General features: G+C 40.6%; 1 protein-coding gene across 5 annotated transcripts in view; it reads right to left on the bottom strand.

Moving 5' to 3' along the window:
* Positions 1 to 806: 806 nt before the first annotated feature.
* The window catches only part of TNFSF13B (TNF superfamily member 13b), an 80,677-nt gene continuing 57,428 nt past the window's right edge, over positions 807 to 24,055 (bottom strand). For 4 of the 5 annotated variants that reach the window (XM_047720391.1, XM_047720388.1, XM_047720387.1 and 1 more), the window contains 4 exons: positions 16,100 to 16,156; positions 4,684 to 4,796; positions 4,451 to 4,601; positions 807 to 1,373 (listed from right to left, as the gene is read on the bottom strand). In XM_047720391.1, the coding sequence (XP_047576347.1) occupies positions 1,261 to 1,373; positions 4,451 to 4,601; positions 4,684 to 4,796; positions 16,100 to 16,156 (434 nt within the window). In that variant the 3' untranslated portion in view covers positions 807 to 1,260. The remainder of the gene's footprint in view (positions 1,374 to 4,450; positions 4,602 to 4,683; positions 4,797 to 16,099; positions 16,157 to 24,055) is intronic. The other variant, XM_047720390.1, reaches the window with a different exon arrangement.

Genomic DNA, 24,055 nt, shown 5'->3' with positions numbered 1-24,055 from the left:
TGGAAGAGCATATTCTTAGACACATTCTAATGTGGACTGGAGAAAATGAATCTAGACCAGGGTCTATTTTTATCACCTACTGTTTAAACTAGAGAAGGAAATTGTTTAATGAAGTAAATTCTTTTTTGTAAAAAGACAAGCAGAACAAGGGAGATTGATGTCATAAAGACAGTTGTGACAGCGTTTGTGAATACGATTCTCTATTAGGTGGAAAGAAGGGTGATGTTTCTGGTGTATCCAGAGCCGTGTAACCAGCACATGGCACCGAACACCTTTGCAGACGCCAAGAACTTTAACGACAGCTCAACTTCCGTAAAGCTAATAACATGAGTGTGTTTTAAAGGCTGGGACAATAGCAGCAGTTTAAAACAGAAGATTAGGAAATAAAGGGCAAATAGATTCCATTATTATAAAGGTATTCATTAACTTCCATTGGAGATTTGATTTTTACATAAGAACAATTATAGCTATTTTTTCACTCTATGCTCGCATATGTAAGAACTGGAATTACCCCACAGTAAAGTTTCTGAAGTGACTGAAATTACCTAGGAAAAAAAAAATACATGTTAAGTGTAGACACCAGAGAGAATGACTTCCCTCCTGTGAAAAATGTCTGGTGGTCCACCAGGTGATATAATATTACAGATAAAAATGGCAGACTTGAAGTAAACTGGAAGAATTTAAATAGTACCTGCATTTTAAGTCCAAGTGCTTAATATATTTCAGTGTAAGCTTTTAATTAGTTTTTCATATGTCAAATGCAAGATTTCTTTTTCTTTTCTTTTTCTTTCTTTCTTTCTTTTAAAAAATACTTCTCACCATGTTAACTGCAAAAGGAGAGGGGCATATTTAACGTAAAGATTCTGGCTGGATGCTGAGATTTCCCAAGAATGTCCTAATGTCCCGCAGACATGATGGAATGTCATTTTGGAAGAAATGACGATTGCCCCCTGGCAACCTGTGCTCCCTCCAGGTCAAGAAGCCACGACAACGTCGTTCAACATGGCATTGCAGCGAGAAGCCTACTTTCTATCTTTCCCTAAAGGGGCCCTGTTTCTTGTAATTCACATGACACCCTTTGGCTGTGGTTGTCTGTTAAATTTCCTGTTTTGGTCTAGTTTCAGTGAATCAAAATAAGTAGCTCCCAGAAAAGGCGAGTTAACTACTGTTTTTCTTCCTTTGGGTATTTCCAGTTAAGTGTCTTCTCCTTAGAGGTACAGAGGAAGGAAGGAATCCAGCCGCAGCGCAGGTGTAAGTAGGTCACAGAAGCTTCAATGCACCAAAAAACGTGCCGTCCCCATCTCGCGATATCTTCGCGTCCTCCCGTGGTATTGCAAGCTGGAGCTCGTCTCCCTCTTCCAGCTTCGCGATGCCTGGAAAACAGTGATTTACAGGGACTTTGAGTGGTTGCACAGCGCGGGAGGCAGGGTGGGGGGTGCACTAAATAAAACGATGTTATTCTGGGAAAATGTTAACACAGGCATTCACACTTCACGGGACAACAGCGGACTGCTAAACCAGTTACAATTCTACCAGCCTAAGACCAAATTAAAAAACAAACAAACTAACTAAAGCAAATGAGCAGAAAGACAGCAGATATAAATGAATGTATTTCTCACCTACTGTCTATAAGATGGAGACTCTGAACAGAAACCAATGTTTTATTTGAAGAAGAAAAAAAGTTAAATCATAGCGCATTCCTCGTTGGGATATTGTGTGGTTAAAGTGGTTTTGCTTCATTTTATTGACAGAAATGTTTATAACAGTGTTAAAAAATAATGATGTTAAATAAAAACAAAATAGAAATACAAAAAATAACGATGTTAAATAAAAATACAAAATAGAATACACTAAGTACACACACACACTATGCAGATGTATAAACTGCATAGATATCACATAAATATACACTGAATGTGCATATAAAATGTGTATATTACTAGGAAGAAAAAAAACCAAAACACCACTTATCAGCAAAGCCCATCCATTAACATAGATTTTCTCTGGAGTCCAGAGACCATGGGGTTAGGAGACATTTGAATTATTTTTGACAGTCTTCTATGTTTCCACGTTCCCTTAAATGACCATATTTGTCCTCATAATCAAAAGCAATAAAATACTTAGCTTCTCAAAACTAACTAATAAATCTGTATGTGCCTATTTTACAAGGATGTGTTCTGTGATTCAGGAACATGGAATACAATTCAGGAACTACCCTCGGTACATCCGTGGGGACCCGTTTTAAAAGACAAAGATGACGGAGAAGAAAGGATGATCCGGGGAGAAGAAACAAAGAAAGTAACAAGCAAATTACTATTGAAGTTGTTCTTACTTTCAACCAACAATCTAAAAAAGCAGTTGTATTTTCATGAAGATGCCCGGAAAATGTATTTACACGAACGACATTATGTATGTTAACATCCATCAGGCCTAAAGCACCCAGATCTCCTCAGGCAACAGCCAGTCAGTGTTTACTTATCGAAACTTACGATGTACCAGACAGCTTTCTAGACACGCACAGGGCTGTGATCAGAATGAGAAAAGATTCTGTCTCCAAGGATCTTGTTTTTTTTGTCATGGACTATGACAGACAACAAACAAAAGAACATAGTTTCAGGTATTGCGAAGGGTAATATGCACACTTTTTAGGATTAGCAAAGCATTTGATGACTACATGAAACAGTAAAAAAAAAAAAGCTGGAATTTATTTGTTGAATAGATCAGTTGTTACCATAGAGACTGAAGAGAATCTAGTATTTTGACAAAGGCTATCGATCACGGAGCATTAAGTAATACTAACTCAAAATAAAGGCCGTGTGAACTGACAGTTTTCAAGAAGGTTCTGTCTGAAACTCTAACTCTGAGTTATTAGCTCTTTCAGTCCTTCCAGATCGCAGCAGCCGAGCTGTAACTTCTACATCAGACACTCGATTTGAGAGGGAAACAGTGAGATCCAGCTGTGCGTAAGACCCGTGTTTGGTGTTAGCTGGGCTCTTCAAAGGGACCATTTGCATCTTTTTCCCAGGTTATGATGTATGGGAGCATGGCAGGCTCTTATATACTAACTGGTCTGAAGCAGATGGGTCCTAGAACAGATGAGAACTGCAACCCGGAATGTCCTGGAGAACAGTTCTCATACCTAGACTAAGCTCTGGCACTGGGGCACAGCCCCAAGGTCCAATAAAATAGTCTTCAAAGGTGAGGCCCCGGGGAAGCGTGGCGGAGGGCGGGAGCACGGAAGGGCAATGACCAGACACAGCCCGCGTTGAGTACCGCTGTGCCTGGAATCGGTCCAGACGGGGCGGCCGCGCCTTTCTGTGGGTTTTCTGCAATGCCAGGATGCTGGTCATCGCTGGGCGCAGGGGAACATCTCTTTATGAAAAGTAGGGAGTTTGAATTCAACACACTTCCTCATCATCCCCTTACAGCTGTTCATGGCTGCGGGTCCACAAGGACACCCCCTCCAGTTTCCCTTCCTTCCTGACGAGTGACCGTGCGCTTGGTAGCAGACGCCCTGAAACTTAGGGCTTCAGAGGAGGCAGCCAGGCCTCGGGCCTGTGTTTCAGGGAACTGTACGGAACTGAAGACGTGCCTCAGGGTTAAATGACACCAGCGGACTGCTCAACCAGTTACACATCAGTGGATGTGTCAAATCACCAGAGAGGAATAAATGTGTTCAAGGCTAGTATGTTTTTGTTTCTCCCCTCATACCAGCTTTGATGAATTTACCCCCAAAATAATATGAAGACTCTGTTGCGAGAATAGCCTGAAGACCAGACGGGAACAAAGTCCTCCCTTTCCCTTTCCTTTCTCTCCACATCGTCACTGCCCCAAGCCGAAGGAGCCTCACTCCTACAAGCTCCCATCCCAAAGTCACCTGTCTGGTCAGTGTGCAGCACATGTCACCTGAAGGAGAGGGAGAGGGAGAGAAAGCCACCAGGCAACCTGACCGGACCCTTGATTCGGTCAAGGACATGTCTTCAGCAGCACATAAAACACAAACACGAACAAAAAAAGCTTTGGGGGCTCCTACTCTGGGGTCAGACCTGTTGGTTTCATCCAGGTTCTGGAACTTGGAAGCTGTGCCCTCTGGGACAGCATCAGCTACCTCTCTGTGTCTCAGATGCCACCTCCCTTAAACGGGGGTGGGGGGGGGCGGTGGTCGGACGAAGGAGCCCAGGTCAGTATAAGACAAGGATGCCTGGCACATGGTAATCATTCCCTGAGTTCTTAGGCAGCGCTATCTACCGAAGGAAGTGCAGTTTGGAACGCCTCTCCGTGCTGAGCGCCAGCACGGTACAGCCCTTTCTCCATGTACAGAAGAACGATAAAACGACTACTAATGATTGTATCCATTTCGACCAAAAGGAGCTAGCTTATCCTTCCAGAGAACAAATGCCACACAACATACCGAGAACCGTCCTTCTATTTACACAGAATTGTTATTTACCAGCCGAATAACAGGAATTATTGGGTAGTGTTTCAGGCATATTTTGAATACATCGGAACAAAGTCACCAGACTCAATTCATCCCCAAAGACATGGACTTTCTTCCTCTGTATTAGGTGTCCCATGGCAAAGGTGCTATCAGTGTATAAAACCTGAGGAATAAACCAGAGACACGGGTCAGAAGCGAGCAGAGCAGGAGACATGGGCGGAGGCAGCAGGGGGCAGGGAACCTACCTGACCATATATAAAGAAATAACCGGTTTCCTTCACCAGGATTTTGTTTTCCTTCTCCTCCAGGGCTCTTCCTCTTTTAAAGCTCAGCAGCCACGGAACGAACGTGTAAGCACCTGTGATGAAGACAGAACACTGGTGAGAAGAGCAGTTTTTCACGTCTGCTCGGCCGCTAAACCTGAGTCTGAAACTTAGAGGAGAAATTTGTCTTTTAAAAAAGAGACAAAGGAGACCATCAGGACATTCCCCTGGTGTTTCACTAGTGGTTTTGGGCACACGACCTCCCGCACCTGGGTATGTGGGGACCCGAGGGCCAGCACATCTTAAGCAAAGTCTGTGTTTTCTTCAAATCTTGTGTATTTCAGCGACGTTCACCAGAAAGCCTGGTCTGGATGGGACCAAACGGACCAAATGTCTCTGAATGACACACTCACAGAGGTTTTCTGGTTTTCCTTTGGTTCCCGGAGAGGATGGAGTTAGGATGGGAAACTTTAGCGAGGGGCATGGGGGAAGAAGGAAAGGAGGTCCCCTCCCACCAGACACCGAACTGGGCTTAGGGGCAGCGATGGAAGGGACCAAGACACAGCCTCTACGAAGACATGGTCAAGGAACTCGGCGATAGTCCTCTGTGATATCCAAGTTGAAGTGCTTCCAGGTCAGCACACACGTTCTCCTCTGTGAGCCCTTAGATTTCATGGGGTGGGGGGAATCCGCAAGGACAAGAGCCCAAGGAAGGGGGCACAGAGCCGCCAGCGGCTACAGAAACGGGTGGACAGGAGGGGACCCACTCTGGCGTGGGAATACCATGCTCAGGGACAAACACCCTCTCCTGTGAATTCACAGCATTAAATATTTCCTGGATTTCTCACCATTGTGTAAAAATACCAGAGTAAAGGGTAAAACTGAGGCTAGGTTAAGAATGTGGGGGGTATAAGCAAAATGGCATAAAACAAGTGAAAAGAAGATTAGGGAAGTGGTAATATAAGCAGAGAAAACAGTGAAATGAAACTGTGGTCTAAAATAATCTAAAAATGTTCCTTATAATAGGTAATGCTGGACAACGCATGTCCCCAGGCTTCACCTCTGCCACAGCAAAAAGGGAAATAATAAAACTCAGGGTCCACAAGACGATATGCCAGAAGCTCTGGGAAGAACAACTGGTCCTAGGTTGAGTTTCAAGAACAACTTTCCTGTGGATTTTTGTCAGGCTGGCATGATAGGAACTGCTGAGCGCGCGTCCTTGCCTCAGCTAGCTCCCCCAAACCCATCATGTCTGAGCTTTTTCCAAATAGGATTCAGGAGGGAAGAGAATAAAACAAAAACCCCATATTTTCTCAACACTTCAGAGAAGTAAAGAGCCCAAGGTGATCACACAAAGCAAAGGACACTGCGAATCTGTGATCCGTTCCCTCCCACAGCCCTCCACGTCGGTATGGCCCACAGGTGGAAGACAGGCGGCTGTGAGGGAGACCACGAAAGGAGCCACAGACGCCTGTGGACACAGGTGGTCTCGTCCCTCCTCTTGTGTGCTCACAGGACGAGCCTCTGTTCCTCCCATGGGGAACGAGGAGGGCCCCCAGTGCTCGGCAGGCCTGGTCACCCAGCTCTGCTGCTCCCAGGAAGGCCCGTGAGGAAACTAGACTTGGATGGAAGCCCTCCAGTGCCCCACTGGAAGGGGACAGACTCTGGAGGAAAGGTCTTCTCAGTGACACGTCGCAGAGGCAAATTTGTCATCCCATTTTGACACAACAGCAAGGCAGTGGGAAGATGACAATACCATCGTTTTCCGTTGGTGTAAGTGAGATCCTGTGCTCACGGCATTTTTAAACACAGACTGCCCAAAACATGGGAAAAATGAATTCTCATGTTGTTACTGCTGTGAGATGCAGCAGATGACGAAAGGGGCCTCCCGTGGTCCTGAGAACACCTGTCGGATGCTCTGACCAGCAAGCACATTTTCTCCCTCCGAAACAGCACATGCCTGAGACTGGTACCTCTCTGACTTCAGGGCCACGTAAGTCAGCTCCCCTGCTGCCTTCTAGGGCCTGAGATGATGCCTCTAGGGGACAGGCAGCCAAGAGTCACTGAATTAACGACAACTTTAGACATAAACTAACTCAAAATGGTGGTGTGCTATACAGTTGCCCACAAGCATCCCGTTGCATTTTAAAAGCATTATATTATGTACTCATTTATTTCTGAAAGGGTTTCATGAGCTGGTTGCTGGAACTGTGCGAGATGGAAGCTACCACAGACATAGGACATACTCTGGAGGTGAAGGGAAAGGCTCATTTCCAAACCTGCTTGCTTATATCCTGGCTGGAGATATTTCTTGGCTGCACATTTTTTTTTCAATACTTTAAACTGATTTCCTGTTTCTTTAGGAAAGGCTTTTCTTTACATCTATAAAATCAGTGAGCCAGTTCGTGCCAACTTTCACTACCACATTGTCAGAATAGAAAGCAAAAGAAGTAGTTATTAGGTATATTCTTATGTTCTCTTGACATTTTCTTTTGGCATTTCATCCTACCTTGCTGGAAATATTCTTACAAGAGACAGTCCGTGGTCTCTGGTTTTTATGTACTGTCTGTATTTCTGTTCCTTGCACACACACAGTGCACACACACATACACCCGCACGCACACCCGTGGACTACACTGCGTGAAACCAAATGCCAAGAACACAGCCCTGACCGGGGTCTGCACCTGGGGAATACATGCGGAGTGAGTCTCAGATCCTTTAAGAAAACAGATGAAACAATACATTAAGGGCTAAAGTGATTATAACTTAAGCATAAATATTATAACATTTCTACATCTTAAAATTTACCAAGACTTTTAGCACACTAACTAGACTACAGATAAAGGCTGACAAGAAAATATGCGTGAAGAACCCATTCCAGAGGATGCTTTTCTAAACCAGAATGCATCACCACCAATAAATATTTGAGAATTTGTAAGTAAACTCCAAGAGTTACTGCTTCTCTTTATCTCTGTTAGTCCACAGCTAAACACAGATGTGCTGTGGTGTATAAAGCCTGAACCTCCCAGCTCCACAGAGCTGTGAATAGTTGGGGTATTTAAATGTCTCTGAAAACTTAAAATTGATGTGTACAATAATACTGAAATGAAATCAACAGAATGCCAGTATTAACATGTGAAAATAATTTACACCATATTTGAAAGCATCTGCTCTTAAGAAGAGTACGTCTTTCGTGATCTGACTTACATGAAAACATAAATTTTAGATTGATAACATTTTATAGAAATATGATGAGCACTGGGTGTTATGTGCAACCAATGAATCATTGAATACTACATCAAAACAAATGAGGTACTATATGTTGGCTAATTGAATATAAATTTTAAGAAATTAAAAAAAAATGCCCAATTAAATCTTGAACCAAAAAAAAAAAAAAGGAAAAATCAGATGCATTTCATGAATACTTGTTTTTTTTTTTAATTTTACTTTATGAACAGATTTCCTTGCAAACATCCACACTTCTGGTGTTACCTCCCACAGTAACTGAAAAAACACTACAGAGAGCAGTTGTCAATCACAGCTATCCTATTTGGCTACCTTTCTGATTGTTTAATCTTGGTATCATACAGCTGCTGAAAATAGTTTTAGGGGATAAGATAATGATAATACTTTCTTAGAAGGCAGATTATGTCAACCAATTCAAGAAGTAGTAATTTTTTTAATATAAAAGAGTGCTTTTTGGCATGGAAACCCACAGTTATGACAGGTGTGATTCTGTAGCTGGGACAGAGCAAGGGAATCAGGAGAGAGCACAAGCAGCCAGGCAGGGCCATGGAGGCTGACTTATATGAAGGGCCATTGGAGGCCCCAGTTGGGCTGTAATCACTCTGTGGTTACCAGACAAGAAAAGGTACAAAATGGGGGCCAAGGAAACCAGCCAAGGGGAGAGATGATGGAGGTCTGTACCAGGATGGGAAGATGGAAATTTAGGGGAATAGATTAATTCAGGTTATGTTCATGGGGAATAACTGACAGAGTTTTGAGATTAATGTACTGAGTCAGAGGGAACAGACAAGAATGACACCCAAAATTCTGCCTGAAACAACTGATGACACAGTTGTCACACTCACTGGAATAGGATTGCTAGAGGAGGAAATGTGGGGACAAGTCCTACGGTCAAGGCTGAGATGTCACCAAGTTGAAGGAAGAGATGTTAAAAAGACAGAGTATATATGGGCTTGGAGCTAAGTGGTTTGGGCTAAAGATCTACGTTTAAGCCATCAGCACATACATGCTAAGTGACGACATAGGAGCACTGAAAAACGCCAAAGGAAAAAGAAGAATGAAAAGAGAATAAGATTGTATTGGAGGACTGAAGGACATCTATATTGAGGAAATACATTTAAGAGTAGTTTGCAAAGAAATTTAAAAAGGAATGTCCCAAAGGGTAAGGAAATGATTAGAGAAATAAACCAAGGGCAGCATGTATTTCAAGAAGGGAGTCATCAAGTGTTAAAATTCTACTGGGACATTGAAAGTAAAGTTCATCATTGCCTATATGAAATAATTAGATGGCAAACAAGAAACAAGAGACTTCTGCTATCAACACGATTGTGGAAATAACATCTGTCTTTTTTTACCTCCTATTGGGTCATGTGAAAGCAGCAGACAGATGCATGTTCTCCCGAGTAGCTGTACAGGTTGCCAAAAGTCAGGGGCTCACACTGGGGCTGGGTGTGGAAGGGGAGGGGGACAGCCAGAAAACAGTGACAGGTCCTGGCATTGGTCAACTTACAAAGAACCAGCAAGAATCAACTCCCTAATGGTGAAGAAGCCCTCGTATGCACACAGAAGTCTCCGGCAAACTCACAGTCCAGGAAATTTCCATGTTGGCTAGAAGAACGTGGGAGATGAGGAGGAAAAAAAAAATCATTGAAATGAAAATAAAAGTTTCAGAATGGGAAACAGGTATTGCAAAAACAAAGATAGAAATAAAGAGTTTAGAATTTGAAAAATACATCTAGAACTATAAAGTACATAGGAGCTATAAGACAGGTCAGGAACAACCACATACAAGTAATTGGAACCCTGACAGACAAAACAAGCCACAACAGAAGTCAAGCAGAGCCACCACAGATGGAGGGGTGCCCCCGGGCCAGGAAAGTAGATTCAAGATAGCTTCATTGGTTGTGGGTTGCTGCTGTAACAAACCATCAAGTACTCAGTGGCTTAAAAAACAGACATTTAATATCTCACAGTTCAAAACATCAGAAGTCTCACTGGGCAAAAATCAAGGTGTTGGCAAGTCTGTGTTCTTCCTGGAAGCTGCGGAGCCCAACCCTTTACTTTTCCAGCTCCCACAGTCTGCCTGCTTTCCTTGGCTCCTGGCCTCCTCTGTCTTCCCAGGCACCAAAGCCATCATTCCCATCCTGAATTTCAACCTCATATCACCTCTCTGACTCTGACCAGACCAAGTTGCTCTTTGAGGACACTTGTCATTACCCTGGGCTCACCCAGATTGGCCAGGGTAGTTCCCCCAAATCTCTTATCTTCATCACACCTGCAAAGTGCCCTTTCCCGTGTGACCTACAATACTCAAAAGTCTCAGGGATGAGGCTGTAGATGTCTTTGGGAGCTGTTATGCTACCTACTCAGCAGTCAGCCCTGAGATACAGAGTAAAACAAGTACTGACTTTTAAAGGTAAAGAAATAATTCTTTGTAAAATCAGGCAAAAAAGTCAAGCCACTTATAAGAAGAAAATTTTCTCTTACCTTTGTTCTCTTCAAAGTGCATTTAATGCCAAAAGAGAGTGGAGAAATTCCTACAACTCAAATAAATAAAGGGGAAACTGGGGATTTTGTATCTAGCCATCTGTCCTTAACATATAGAAACTACAAAGATAGAGCTTTATCGATGCAGAAGCTTAGTGAACATTTTTCTCCTGAGCCCATTTTGAGTAAACTAGACAAGAGTGAAATTCAAGAAACTAAGACATGAATGAGGAAAGCATAATAAAAGCACTTGGAATAGGTATTGACTACATTTATCTGTAAAACCAAGCAAAAAGCACATAAAGAGAATGGTTTGAACACAAAAGTACATAAAGAGAATGATTTGAAAGAAAAGAAAGAAACAGTTTTATGTCATGACAATGTAGAAATTATAAAATTTACAAATACAGAGAAGTAGAGGAGGAAAAATATTGGTAGTAAATTCATTCAACTGCCTCATTTGTAATACCTGGGGCTCCAAGGCTGTGTATTAAAGTTGACCTCAATGGATAGAAACATAGATATTTTAATAGTACATACATAACATTTAGAAATATAACATTGGTACCCCAAAAATGTATGGTAGGGGAGAGGAGGAATATATAGAATTAAGAGGAATCATATTAATTTTATTCTAGACCAGAGTGGTCAATAGATATTCCCTAAAGATGTAATTATAGATGTCAGAGTAATGTCATAGAAAATGGCAGAGTAGAAAGCTCAAATAATCAGTCCCTCCACCGGAATGGCAATTAAGCTGGCAAAACTTACAGAATCGACATCTTTGGATATATGAAATCTAATTAAAAAAAAAAAAACTACAGCAACCAAGACAGTACTTAATGAAAAAAAGAAAAGGCTGTTAAATTTCAGTAAGGAAGTATTGTATTTTTGCTTACACACTTGCCATCTCCCATTCTCCAATAGAGCAGAAGCTAGGGAGATGAAGCCCTGAGTTCTAGGGGGCACCTTGCTGGAACTATTGAGTATAATACTTACTTTGTTCTCAAATCATTGTGGCTATGCATTTTGCCCTGTCCGGAGATTTCCTTCCTTCCTTTCTTTCTTTCTTTTTTATTTTCTTTTTTTTTCAAGATTTATTTATTTTAGAGAGAGAACAGGGAGGGGGAGAGGGAGACTGAGAGGGAGTCTTAAGCAGACTTCGTGCTGAGCATAGAGCCTGATGTGTGACTTGATTACATGACCCCAAGATCACAACCCAAGCAGAAACCAAGAATCAAATGTCTTACTGACTGCTCCCTCCCACCCCTGGTGCCCCTGCTTGGAGATTTCTTTCAGATAGGAGCAAATCCGCAGCCTGGTGTCAATCAAAAACTTTAAAGATGTCTACTACACATAGCCTTCTGGAACAAGGGACAGCAGACTGAGAAAAGCAAACAAAACAAACAGAAAATTATGGGCCATTCCCAGGGAAAAAAAGAAATTGGAAAAACCATTTTGAGGAAACCCAAATGTTAAACTTACTAGACAAAGATTTATATCTTTTAATATGCTTAAAGAGCAAAGGGAAATGATAGACAAAAAGCTTAAGAAGACTAGGAGAATTATGTATAAACAAACAGACACTATTAGTAAACAAATAAAAAATATTTTGTTAAAAAAGGAACCAAATAGAATGTGAGAGCTAAAAAGTAAAATAGCTAAAATAAAGAATTCAGTAGAGAGGTTACAGAGCAAATTAAGCAGGCAGAAGGCAGAATCCACAAATTTGAAAATAGAACAATTAAACTTATCCGGTCTGAGGAGCAGAAAGAAAAGAAATGGAAGTGATGAACTGAGCAGAGGACTATCAATCAGACTAACATTTGCATTATGGGAATCCCAGAAGGAGCACAGAAAGGAGCAGAAAGAGTATTTGAAGAAATAAGAGGAGTTCTTCTTAACTTTGAAGAAAGATTACATTACACATCCAAGAAGCAGAATGAATTCTAAAAAGGGTAAACATGGGGATGCCTGGGTGGCTCCATTGGTTAAGCATCTACCTTTGGCTCAGGTCATGATCATAGGGTCCTGGGATTGAGTCTCACATCATCTCCTTGTTCAACAGGGAGCCTGCTTCTCCCTCTACCTGCTGCTCCCCCCTGCTTATTCTCTCTCCAACAAATAAAGGAAATCTTTAAAAAATAAATAAATAAATAAAAAGGATAAACTCCAAGAGATCCATACCAAGGTGCATTATAATTAAGCAGCTAAAAGAAAGGACAAGGAGAAAATCTTGAAAGCAGCAGGAGAGAAGCAATCGTTCCAGTATAAGGGGTGCTCAATAATATTAACAGTTGATCTCTCTCTTGAAATCATGTGGGCAAAAGGCAGTGGAATGAATGGTTATGTCAGCAAGGTGCAGCGTAGCAAGCCTTACACATCATCCCTTCACAGAAACAGTGATGTAACAATACCTTGTAAATTCCAAATTTCTGAAAAGAAATTCAGAATCCAGCTAAGAAGTAGGAGCTAAGTAGTAAAGCACAAACCGAGAAGCAGTTAACATTTATATAGGTAAGAGGAGCAATTTCAATTTATTCACATCAGTCCCTCCCCCAGACAGGCCAAGAAGACAGCCTCCATCTGTGATGGGGAGATCTGAGTGTATGCCTAGCCACATAGCCTCTCAGAGTGCCTTCTCTGGAGCTGGTTTCCATCTCACCCCATATTTTGTGCTGAATGATTCAAAGAGCTTGGTCCCTGCAACAGTAAGAAACAAAGAAAAGGGGAGGACATTCTTTTATACCCAGCAGTTTGTTTTGCTTTGTTTTGTTTTGTATGACTGAGGAAAAACAGACAACAGATTATTTTCCTCCAGGAGGGTAGGGAGGAAGCAAAGTGGGCCTTGCTCCTAGCCTTACAAGTGGCTAATATCAAGCACTGCTAATCAGTAAAAGTATCTCCCAGTCAAAATCAGTCGGTGAGGAGTAGGAGAGGTACCTGAATAGACAACAAAGCAACTCTTCAAGGAAGGTGAAGAACCAAGAAAATCCAACACAACCAAAGGGATAAAACAAATCTCCAGTAAACCTGACAGAAATGGCTATAATGAGTATAGATCACTCTGAACTCTAGTATAAAAATTAAAAGACAAAGTACTAAAAGAATTATGACTATAGTACTTTGTTAATAGACACACAATATAAAAAGATCTAAATCAAAGTTAAATTCTTATCAGCTTAAAATAAACTACTGTAACTAAATGGCTTTATGTAAGTGATATGGTAAACATAAATTTAAAAACCTGTAGTAGACACCCAAAATACAAAGATAAAGGAATGAACATATCAATACACAAAATAAGCCATAAAGGAAGACATCAAGAGAGGAAGAAAGGAAGGAACTAAAAAACAGCCATAAAATAATTAACAAAAGGAAGATAATAAATCCTCACTATCAATGGCTACTTTACATGTAAATGGATTAAATTTCCCAATCAAAAGACAGAGAGTGGCTGAATGAATTGAAGGGAAAACAAAATCCAACCTTATTCTGCCTACAAAAAACTCACTTCAGTTTTAAAGACATGCAGAGTGAAGGGCTGGAAAATGATATTTCATACAAATGGTAAACAAAAAAGACAAGAAGTGGCTATTCTTATATTAGACAAAATAGACTTCAAGTAACAAAATATCACAAGGGACAAAGAAGGTCATTATATGATGACAAGTGGATCGATTCATCAAGAGGGTATAACAAGCATATATATACTTGTTTTATATATAGATACAGATCTAGATCTATAGATATAGATCTATCTCTCTCTATATATATAAATATATATATAGACACTGAAGCCCCTAATGTATATTAACAGATTTGACATGAGAAATAGACAGCAACACAGTAAGAGTAGGAGAATTCAATACCCTACTTTCAATAAAGGATAGGTCATCCAAAAGAAAATAAGTAATAAACAGTGTGCTTGAACAACACTACAGACCAGAAAGACTTAACAGATATACAAATATTCTATCCTATAGTAACAGAATATGCATTCTTCCTAAGCGCACAAAGAAAATTCTCCAGGATAAATAAAATGTTAGGGCACCGAACAAATTTGAACAGATTTAAGAAGACTGAAATCATATCAAGTATCTTTTCTAACCACAATGATATGAAAGTAGAAATCAGTAACAGGAGAAAAATAGGAAAACTCAAAACTACATGGAAATTAAACAACACACTCCCAAGCAACTAATGTGTCAGATGGAATCAGAAGGTTAAGTTAAAAAATATCGTGAGACAAGTGAAAATGGAAACACAACATAGCAGACCTTACCGGGTGCCGGCAAGCAGTGGTGCCAACGACGCCCGTGCCCACTAACAGTCCCATGCTGCTCAAGGCCTGCTGGTCTCACCGGGCTAACCTACATGTCTAAGGGGTGAAGCGTGCGGATAAGCACCTGAGGTCAGTGGAGAGCAGCCACCAACCGGGGACATCACACAGAGTCCCCTATGAGACTCACACTCAGGATCAAAAAGCAGCTTCATCTTTCTGTGTGACGAACAGCATTTTTGTTTTGGCCAAACGTGTAAACCAAACTTTCCCTAAGTTATATTTTTAAAATTTTATCTTTGGTCCTTAGGTCTTCTTCAGACTTTATTTTAATTCTTAGCAAACAGTCTGTGGCCTATTAAAGTTGCAAACATAGGACTTTGGAAAATGCAAAGCGATAAATGATAACAGGATTTCAAACAGTTTAGTACTTGTGCTACACTTGGGTAATTACAGGCACTTAGAAAAATATAGATATAAAAAAAAAAAAAGAAAGAAAAATATAGATGTAAGACAGCCCTCCTGGCACTCATTACAAAGGCCCATCCAAATCCATTCTCTGGGCTCCTTCTCGTTTCCCCATTCCCGGCTCCCAGCTTAGCCCTCTGACACTTGTGGATTCCCTGTTCTGGTTCACAGCCCAGACATTCCCCAGGCCCCCGACTGCTGGAGTTTTCCCCATTGCACTTAATTTTATCATTTTACATTTCACTTGTTCATTAGCTTCCCCCCTCCCTTTCCCCTCCTCAAAAAGTAAATTCCATGAAGGTGAAGAACAGCACACATCTGACTCTTCACGAAGCCCCACAGCCCACACGGTGAGTAGAACGTTGTATGTCTTCAACTGATACATGCAAAATATAAAGCAATCATTTCACATTGGATTATCATAACAGTGTCATATTCATTTGCACAATTACATATTCACTAATAATTGATATAAAAGGTTTATGACTTTTTCAGTTTCATCCTCATCCTATTATGAGTTCTAAAACCTAAATAAAATAAAAACCAGTTAATATTTGTGAAAATGATACCGAGTCACCAGAGAAGCCAAAGTGATTTCTAAAAATTTAAAACAAAAACCTAACCGTGGCTTAGTATTGGTTTTATCATAGGCTAATTATTTTAGATTTCTAAGTATTTGTGTCTTTAAGGTAATTCTGTTTGTTAGATTATTATAGTAGCCTAAATATGTATTCCCCAACCGTTTTGTATATGTGCTGCCGAAGCGAGCACTCCCCAACCGTTTTGAAGAGATTGAAGGCTCTTATTCTACATCTGATTCTGAGATGTTTGCAGGCAGACAGGAGATTCGAGATGAAGTCTGAATGCAGTCTTACAAGTGACTAACGTTTAAGTTACGGGAGGTGCTCTCATTACCTTTCCGTATGGTAGGTGTGTCATTGTCTGCAATCAGTTGCAAGCAGTCCTGAGTGACTGAAAAGCAAAAATACATCCTTTTAGTTACTTGACGAGGAACAGTAAGAGAGGTAAGAGTGCACAAGGAACACAGATGCTCTTCCAGAAGTGCGAAACCAAGTCTGCTTCCTACAGATCCTGCTCATTGTTCTAAAACTGCTTGATGACGTCCGCACCCAGATTTTTTATTATAAATTTTACTTAAAATATAGTATGTTCTTGAAATTCATGGTTTAGAAAAACTCTATGTGCTGTTGGAACACAGCAAGTATATCATCCTGAGAGTTCAATCTAACTTGCCTGAAGGTGTCATGCGGGGACACAAAGCGGGTTTAGTAATCATCACGTGACTTTCCCGTCCATCATACATATGAGCCAAACTATGAGACTACGTGAAAGTGATTTTTTTTTGTTTCAGAAAAGCCTAACATGAAGGAGTGCCTCGGTGGCTCAATCGATTAAGCATCTGACTCTCGATTTTGACTCAGATCATGGTCTCAGGGTCATGAGATCGAGGCTCTGCACTGGGCATGGAGTCTGCTTGACATTCTCCCTCTCCCTCTCTCTCTGTCCCTCCCCCACGTCATCCCAACTCACACAGACTCTCTCTCTCTCAAAAAACAAACAAACAAACAAAAACAACCAACCAAACAAAAAACAAAAACAGAAACAAACAAAAAGTCAACATTAAATAGTAGTTCACTGTTACTGCTAATACAATTACCATTCCTGAAAATAAAAACAATTTCTAACATTTACTGAGCAGATATAAATACAAGCGACCTCACAAAAATCTTAAAAATTACATACGGGAAACTAAGTCCCGGAAAGTGTAAACAACTTGTTTTGGGGCCTGTGGTGGAAACTGACAGGGCCAGATAGAGGCCCCGCCTGCTTCACTTTGGAGCCAAAGTCAGGCTCTGGGTAATATCTTTTGGACCAAGAAGAGAAGAAAGAGAGCATCTTTAAAAATAAAATGGGAGATTTCCCTGAAACTGCAGAATCAGTCAAGCTTCTGGGAAGCATCAATTTGCATCACACATCACGTGTATGATATTCCAGATAGCATTCAAGGACACAGAGAACTATTCACTCAACTAAAGACAGATACCACCAGGTGAAAGCAAAATAAGAACACTGCCTATGGGAAAAGGAAGCAGAGCAGTAAATATCTGTGAAAAATATGAAATGGCAATTTAAGCGTGCCTATTTTTAATTAGGAAAATATTAGTGTAGAGTTTTTCTTACCGCAAGTATTTTATTCAGAGTTGAAGTAATCCTTTAAAAACAGGCTTCTCTGTGGTCACATTTTAAGAGTTTGACACAGAGAATTCCTGCTTCACTTATTAATTGAAAACATTCTGCATGCTAATACTCACGACACAACACCCCATAGATGTAACAGTTGTAAGCTACCCCCAAGCTGTACAGGCGCACAGGCCTTCAAAGGATACCTGTGCAGGCAGTAATCACATCAGAAAACCTGCTAAGAAGAATACCCTTGGTATTTCAAAGTGGAAACACAATGTTAAAAGCCGTAATTTTGGGGGCACCTGGGTGACTCAGTCGTTCAGTGTCTGCCTTTGGCTCAGGTCATGATCCCAGAGTCCTGGGATCGAGTCCTGGGATCGAGTCCTGGGATCGAGTCCTGGGATCAAGTCCTATGTCAGATTCCCCCCTCAGCGGGGAGTCTGCTTCTCCCTCTCCCTCTGTCCCTTTCTCCCCCCACCAACCCCCACTTGTGCGTGCTCTCTCTCTGTCTCAAATAAATAAAGTCTTAAAAATAAAAAAGCTATGATTCCTTTATAACCCTGAAACTTTTCTAACATATTTTTATGTTTATCTCCTCATTTCAATAGGAGCAGAACATTCTGGAGACTCTGCAATTCCTTCTGTTGGTCTGCAAAACAACAGTGGCCATGTCTGTGCCACAGGGAAAATGTGACTCATTGGTGCTGTCACTACGGCAGAAATTCTGCCACAAAAAATAATTAAAGCATTGTTAAGAGGCAGAACGGCCAGTAATAAGGACGGCGTCAAAGAAGGGAGAAACAAAACACCCATAGCAGGAAAGTCTGAAGGACGGGCTCAGTGTCTAGAGCAGCCCTCCCAGCCCTACTTAAACGTGTTCCTATCTTTCTCACAAACACTTCTTAAGGAATCACTACTCACAGGGCACCGTGATAGGTTCTATGAGGACAGATGTTGACAAAAGTCGAGGTCAGATTCCAAATGTCCCATCTTTCCTGGGCTGTATGTGCACATGCATATGGAGATTAAATGAGATAAAGCATGTGGCATATTTCGTACTATTCTTGGACCACAATACTTGCGAGATATATCTTGGCTATTATCAAGGGAGCGGTGCTAGCATTATTCTCGTTCACAGTATTGAACCCAATAAACTGGGCACATAAAGGAAGGGTACTAGGAGGCCATGAAAACCAAATGAATAAAGACAGCCTGATAAAGAAAAACAAGAAAATCTTTAAGACATTATTCCTGATTTCAATGAACCCTTTCCTTGACCATTTACCCAACACCCCACAGAAGACTTACACATTCTATTTAGAGAAAGAGCATTACCTACAGTGATGCCTTGACCCTACCAAACTGATAAGAAGACATCTGAATTTTAATCTCTGCAACCCCACTGAAGTTGGTACAACCTACACATTAAAAAACAATGACCTATTCCTTCATGTAGTAGCAGAAATCTAACTTTTAGAAGAAAATACACTGCAGGGAGAAAAGTGATTTCAAGAAATACTCTTCAGAAAGGAAAGTGGAATGTTAAAAGTTCAAGAACAGTGTTGGAATTACACTCGCTGAAGCCAGCGCCATTCATTAACTTTTCTTATTCCAGAGAAAGTCACTGGGCTTTTGAAGGAGTTTTGCTGGAAATTAACTTGAAGGACTTCCCACTCTGGTCTCATGAAATGCTGCTTACGTCCCACCAACCTTGTCAGTGCTGCTTACCACTCCCACGTTCTTCCATTTTAGGAAATCCGATGTTCATTATCATCTTATCTCTAGCACAATCCTGTAAGACTTTCTGATTCAACACAGGTCTGATCTTAAAGTACAGATTATTGCTCACAAAAAGTGAGTCCAAATAGAAATACTGCTATTTCCTGTCTCCTAGTAGCACAGAGAGCCATCCACAAGAGTTCTGAGAATGCACAATCTAACGTTAGAAACATAGTGCTGGTAACAATTGTCATGTTCATCAGCTGTATCTGGTTTTCAAAAATCTTGCGTACATCCCTCCCTCTACTACAGTAGAAGGGAATTTGGAGACTCTGAGAATAATTTATCCTCTTAGTTAAATAACATGATAGCATGTGTTAAAACCTTTCTGTATTTGATGGGGACACACATATTTCTAAATATATATATTTTATATTATAATAATGTGTGAAAAAAGGATAATTAATCTTGGTAAGTACAAATTTACAGCTTAAAATTTATTCACAACATTAAACTTTGTGTAAAATGTTTCTATTTTCTTAAAGATTTTACTTATTTATTAGAAAGAGAAAGAGAGAGCTCACAAACAGGGGAGCAGCAGGCAGAGGGAGAGGGAAAGGCAGGTTCCCCGGCAAGCAGGGAGCCTGATGTGGGGCTCAGTCCTGGGATCCCAGGATCATGACCTGAGCTGAAGGCAGAGCTGAAGGTGATTGAGCCACCCAGGGGTTCCTGTAAAATATTTCTAATACAAAAGTATTATATTGATGGCAAGAGAATTCCTAAATTAAGAGTTTTTAGAACAAAAATAATTTGCTATTGCTCAATATTTGATATAACAAAATCCAACCACCCTCAAAGAACAGAATTTAAATACTTTCCATACAGAAAACATTTTGAGTTTGAAAGCCACCTGTTGAAGTACGACATTTATCTCACATCCAAACACCATTTAATTAGGAAAAGGGATTTGGAAGTTTATGGGATTGCTAGTATCTGCTGCATTGTCTTCTGTATTGGAACTAAACGTTTTCAAACTACAGTTGGGTTTATTGTACATTATTTCAACAAAGCTCAACCTAATACAAACTACCATAAATAATGTAATTATTGCAGATTATGTGTAACTCCAGTGGGAAATACCGAGCTGTTCCCATCACATCTGCCCCATCCATATGACACACACCTACTTGTCCTTCATAGTCCTTCTTACTCATTTCATTCAAACTTTCCCCAAGCTCTTCGGGCTGGAGGAGATGTCCTTCCTGAATTTTCCTGAGGTCTCTTTCTTCTTCTTTCTGTCTTCTTACTTTACCACACCAGACTTTGAAGGAGGTGCCTCTCTCCTATTTCTGTTTACCTTACCATTCAGTATGTGGAAGTCATGAGAAATGCAGTTTGATTTTTCTTGAACTAGTTTTGAATAATTAATCAGAGGCGAGAAAATTCTAACCAGGAGAAATCCCATAAAGATCTAAACATGACCTAATGAGGGACATAGATTTATGAAGAAATTGAAGAAAGCATGATTTTGGGATAAACATTTCTACTGGAATGGGAATACAAGAATTTAGGGGTAAAAAAACTGAATTATATAGAGTTTTAGTGGACCAGTGATAAAGTTTGCCAACACAAGTAGGCTGAGTTTTAAAAGTATTTCTAGGGAGCTAAATTGAGAAGCATGTATTTGCCTTATAGAAAATTTTTTTAAAAATCAGGAATTTTTAAACTTGAGGGGGCCCCTCTGATACACGTTGTACTTTAGGAAGGTCATACACACATTCTCGTGTAGAATCAATTGTCATGCAGACAGAATGAAAGCGAAGGTTCCGCTGTTGAGTGGTAGTAACTGTAATATGTGGATGATCGGATCCCAGAAGCAGTTCCATAAATATGGCGTCCAAGATAGATTGTGGGGAAAAGAATTAAAGGTCTGTGACTAACGATTATGTGTCTGAAGGAGAATTAAAAGCTAATAATGAAAACAAGTTTTCCATTCTGGATAATTCAGAAAGATGGTAGCATTACAGTGGCCCTCAGGCAGTACCAAAGCGGGGTTGGTTCTTTGGGGGTTTTGGAAAGAGGTGGATAAAATAACACAGAAATCGCAATAGTCAACAGGAGTAAAGAAAGATATCTGAATGGAAGGGGTGTGTGTGTGTGTGTGAGTGTGTACAGAGTCCTAAGCACTAACATTGTCACACACCATTCAGAATATGAGCATCTTTTATGTCTAAAGCAACTGTAAGATATGTAAAATGGTAGCCCTCTGCCTTGCCTCATAAACACCAAGAGTAAAAATACAAACAGAACAAAACAAAACCCAGGAAAACAAAATGTCATCTTCATAGGTTATTTCATTTTACAATTGATGAACTATTTTAATTTAAAATTACTAATTTTGTAGTTGTCTCGTCATCTCCGCAGGATTTTTTTTTCTTTTGCCATGACTTCTTTGAATTATTAGAATATTTCTCATTATTAATGGTGTATATGCATAAAGCACTGGATATCGGTAACTTACCAGTGAAGAAAATTAACTTCATGACATAACATGCAAACATACTTGAAGTCAAGGAAGTTCAAAACCAAGATAGAAATATACCCGAGGGTTTGAAGAAAGATACTGGAGAGTTGCCCAATTGGCTCTTACACCTTCGACTTCCCCTTGGACACTTCTGTCTGGATATCATAGTGACAACTCAAACTCAACATGACCCAAATCTATTTCTTTATCTTCCTCACACACAGGCACCTCTCACTCTTCTGTTTTCTCTTAGTGCTTATGACAATCCTCTGAGCTGCCCAACCTAGACACTTTGTAAACATGCCGATTCCTTCCTTGCCATCTTGAAACCCAGAAAATAACCCAGTTCTAATGGTTTGAATTTTCAAGTTTTGCTCAGTTTGGATTCTGTCTGTCATTTATCTCACTCAATAATTTTACTGAACACTAAATTTAGGCCATGTGTTGTGCTCCAGATAGAAAAAAAAGAAAGAAAGAAAGGAAAGGAAAGGAAAGAAAAAAAAGAAAAGGAAAGAAAAAGAAAGAAAAGAGGAAAGGAAAGGAAAGGAAAGGAAAGGAAAGGAAAGGAAAGGAAAGGAAAGGAAAGGAAAGGAAAGGAACAGAGACACAATCCCTATCCCTATGGAGCAGCCCTACATCCATGGAGAACAGGTATGAGCAGCATCACAAATACAGAATTGAAGTTTCAAGAGAGATAAGGAAGGTTTCTCAGAATGGGGTGCTTAAACTGAAGTCAGAAGAAAGAAGGGGGTAGGAACATTCCAGTTGAAACTAATAGTCATGAGTATACGTAAAGGCTGAGGTTGGAGGGACACAGCTAGTATGGCTGAAGCGGGGAGAGACAGAGAGACAGAGACAGGGAGGGGATGATAAGCAAGGACAGGACGAGCATGGCAGGCACATGCAGATCTCCACCCTCACTGCTCTGGACAACAGCACCTGCCCACTGACCTGGGCCTCTTCTCTTTTCTGCCATTTCCACTCCATCTCTTGCGTTTCTTCCAGATTGGCCTTCCTAAGCCTGAATTTTATCTTGTCCTTCCAACATTTCTAACTCCTTCAGTGGGTTTCCCCTGTACGCAAACCCAAGAACCTTCATGACCCCAGGACCTCAGCACCCCCACCCCTTGCAGAGCGGGAGCTCCAACTGCGACTGCATGTCTGCCATTCCCTTGGCTACATATTCCTCACCTTGGCATCTGGTGAAATCCATCCATCCTTCAGGGCTCAGACCAAATATCCGTTCTTTCCCTCATTCTTCCTGCTAAATATTGGATCCCACTACACTTTGCACAAACATCTACTGAAATAACATTTCATTATACATCCTAATTGTTTCTATTACTGTCTCTCTCCCTAGGCTGACTCTTGATGTTAAGGAGCACTATTTACAAATCTGCATGGGGTCTGGCTTACATCAGACTAGAAAAAAAAGAAAGAAAACTCATGCAGCAATTTAGTAAAAGACGAAAAATTTATACTATCTGAAGAGAAACCAGGGTATCATGCAACCATTTAGAACAAAAATAGACATTATAATAATATCCACCTTTTCCAAATGGTTCTTTGAAACCTCATCCTTACATCCAACTTTATAATACACGTTATATCAAACTAAATTAATGCTTAGGGAAAATAGGTTTCATAAAAGAGAAACAACCACTGACATCTGGACCATCTAACAATAAATCCTTGGTTATAATTCCAGGGTTATACGAAAAACATTTTCCATAACAAATAATCTTCAATAATAAGGATTTTGAATTTTCATTTGTAGAATCATAGTACACTATATTATTTTTTGAAGCAAATGGTTGTGTAGTATTTCTCTAAAATTTCCCATTCTCTATTTCCCAGAAGTTCTAGTGTGGCAGACAGAAGAGAAACAGAATGAGCTGTGAAGTGTGACTTCTCAGCCAGTGTCAGAGCTGTCACTGGGTAGTTACTTATGATAGTCTCCCTGTCTACCCCAAAAGGCCCAGCCATAGGAGGAGGAGGAGGAAACCTGAACGTGTGAAAACACTTCCATCAGTGTTCCTTTGCAAAAATCCAAGCAAAGGAGCAATGTCAAGATGCTGGCCTATATTCTGCCTGAGCCATCCCTGATCCCTTTCCCTGGGATACTGTCTCCCCTTCCCCAAATCGACTCACACTTCAAAACTCAGCTCAGCTCTTATCCATCATGGTGTCCATCATCTGTCAGTCTGTGGTCTGAACTCACATCCTAGGATACCATAGCTATGGCCTCCTGTTGGTACTCATGTTGGTAATAGTCTAGGCCTCTTGGGGACCCAACAGTTTTTGTCAAATCTGGTGTATTACTTGAACGTTAAGCACATACCGCTTGCACAATGGAAAAAGAAACCTCAGACTTAGTAGTCAGTATATAATGGATTCAAATGTTAGTTCTCAAACCAACTTAG

This window comes from Lutra lutra, chromosome 3 (genome assembly GCF_902655055.1).
Source record: "Lutra lutra chromosome 3, mLutLut1.2, whole genome shotgun sequence".
NCBI lineage: Eukaryota > Metazoa > Chordata > Mammalia > Carnivora > Mustelidae > Lutra > Lutra lutra.
This window is presented reverse-complemented; position numbering and strand designations above follow the sequence as displayed.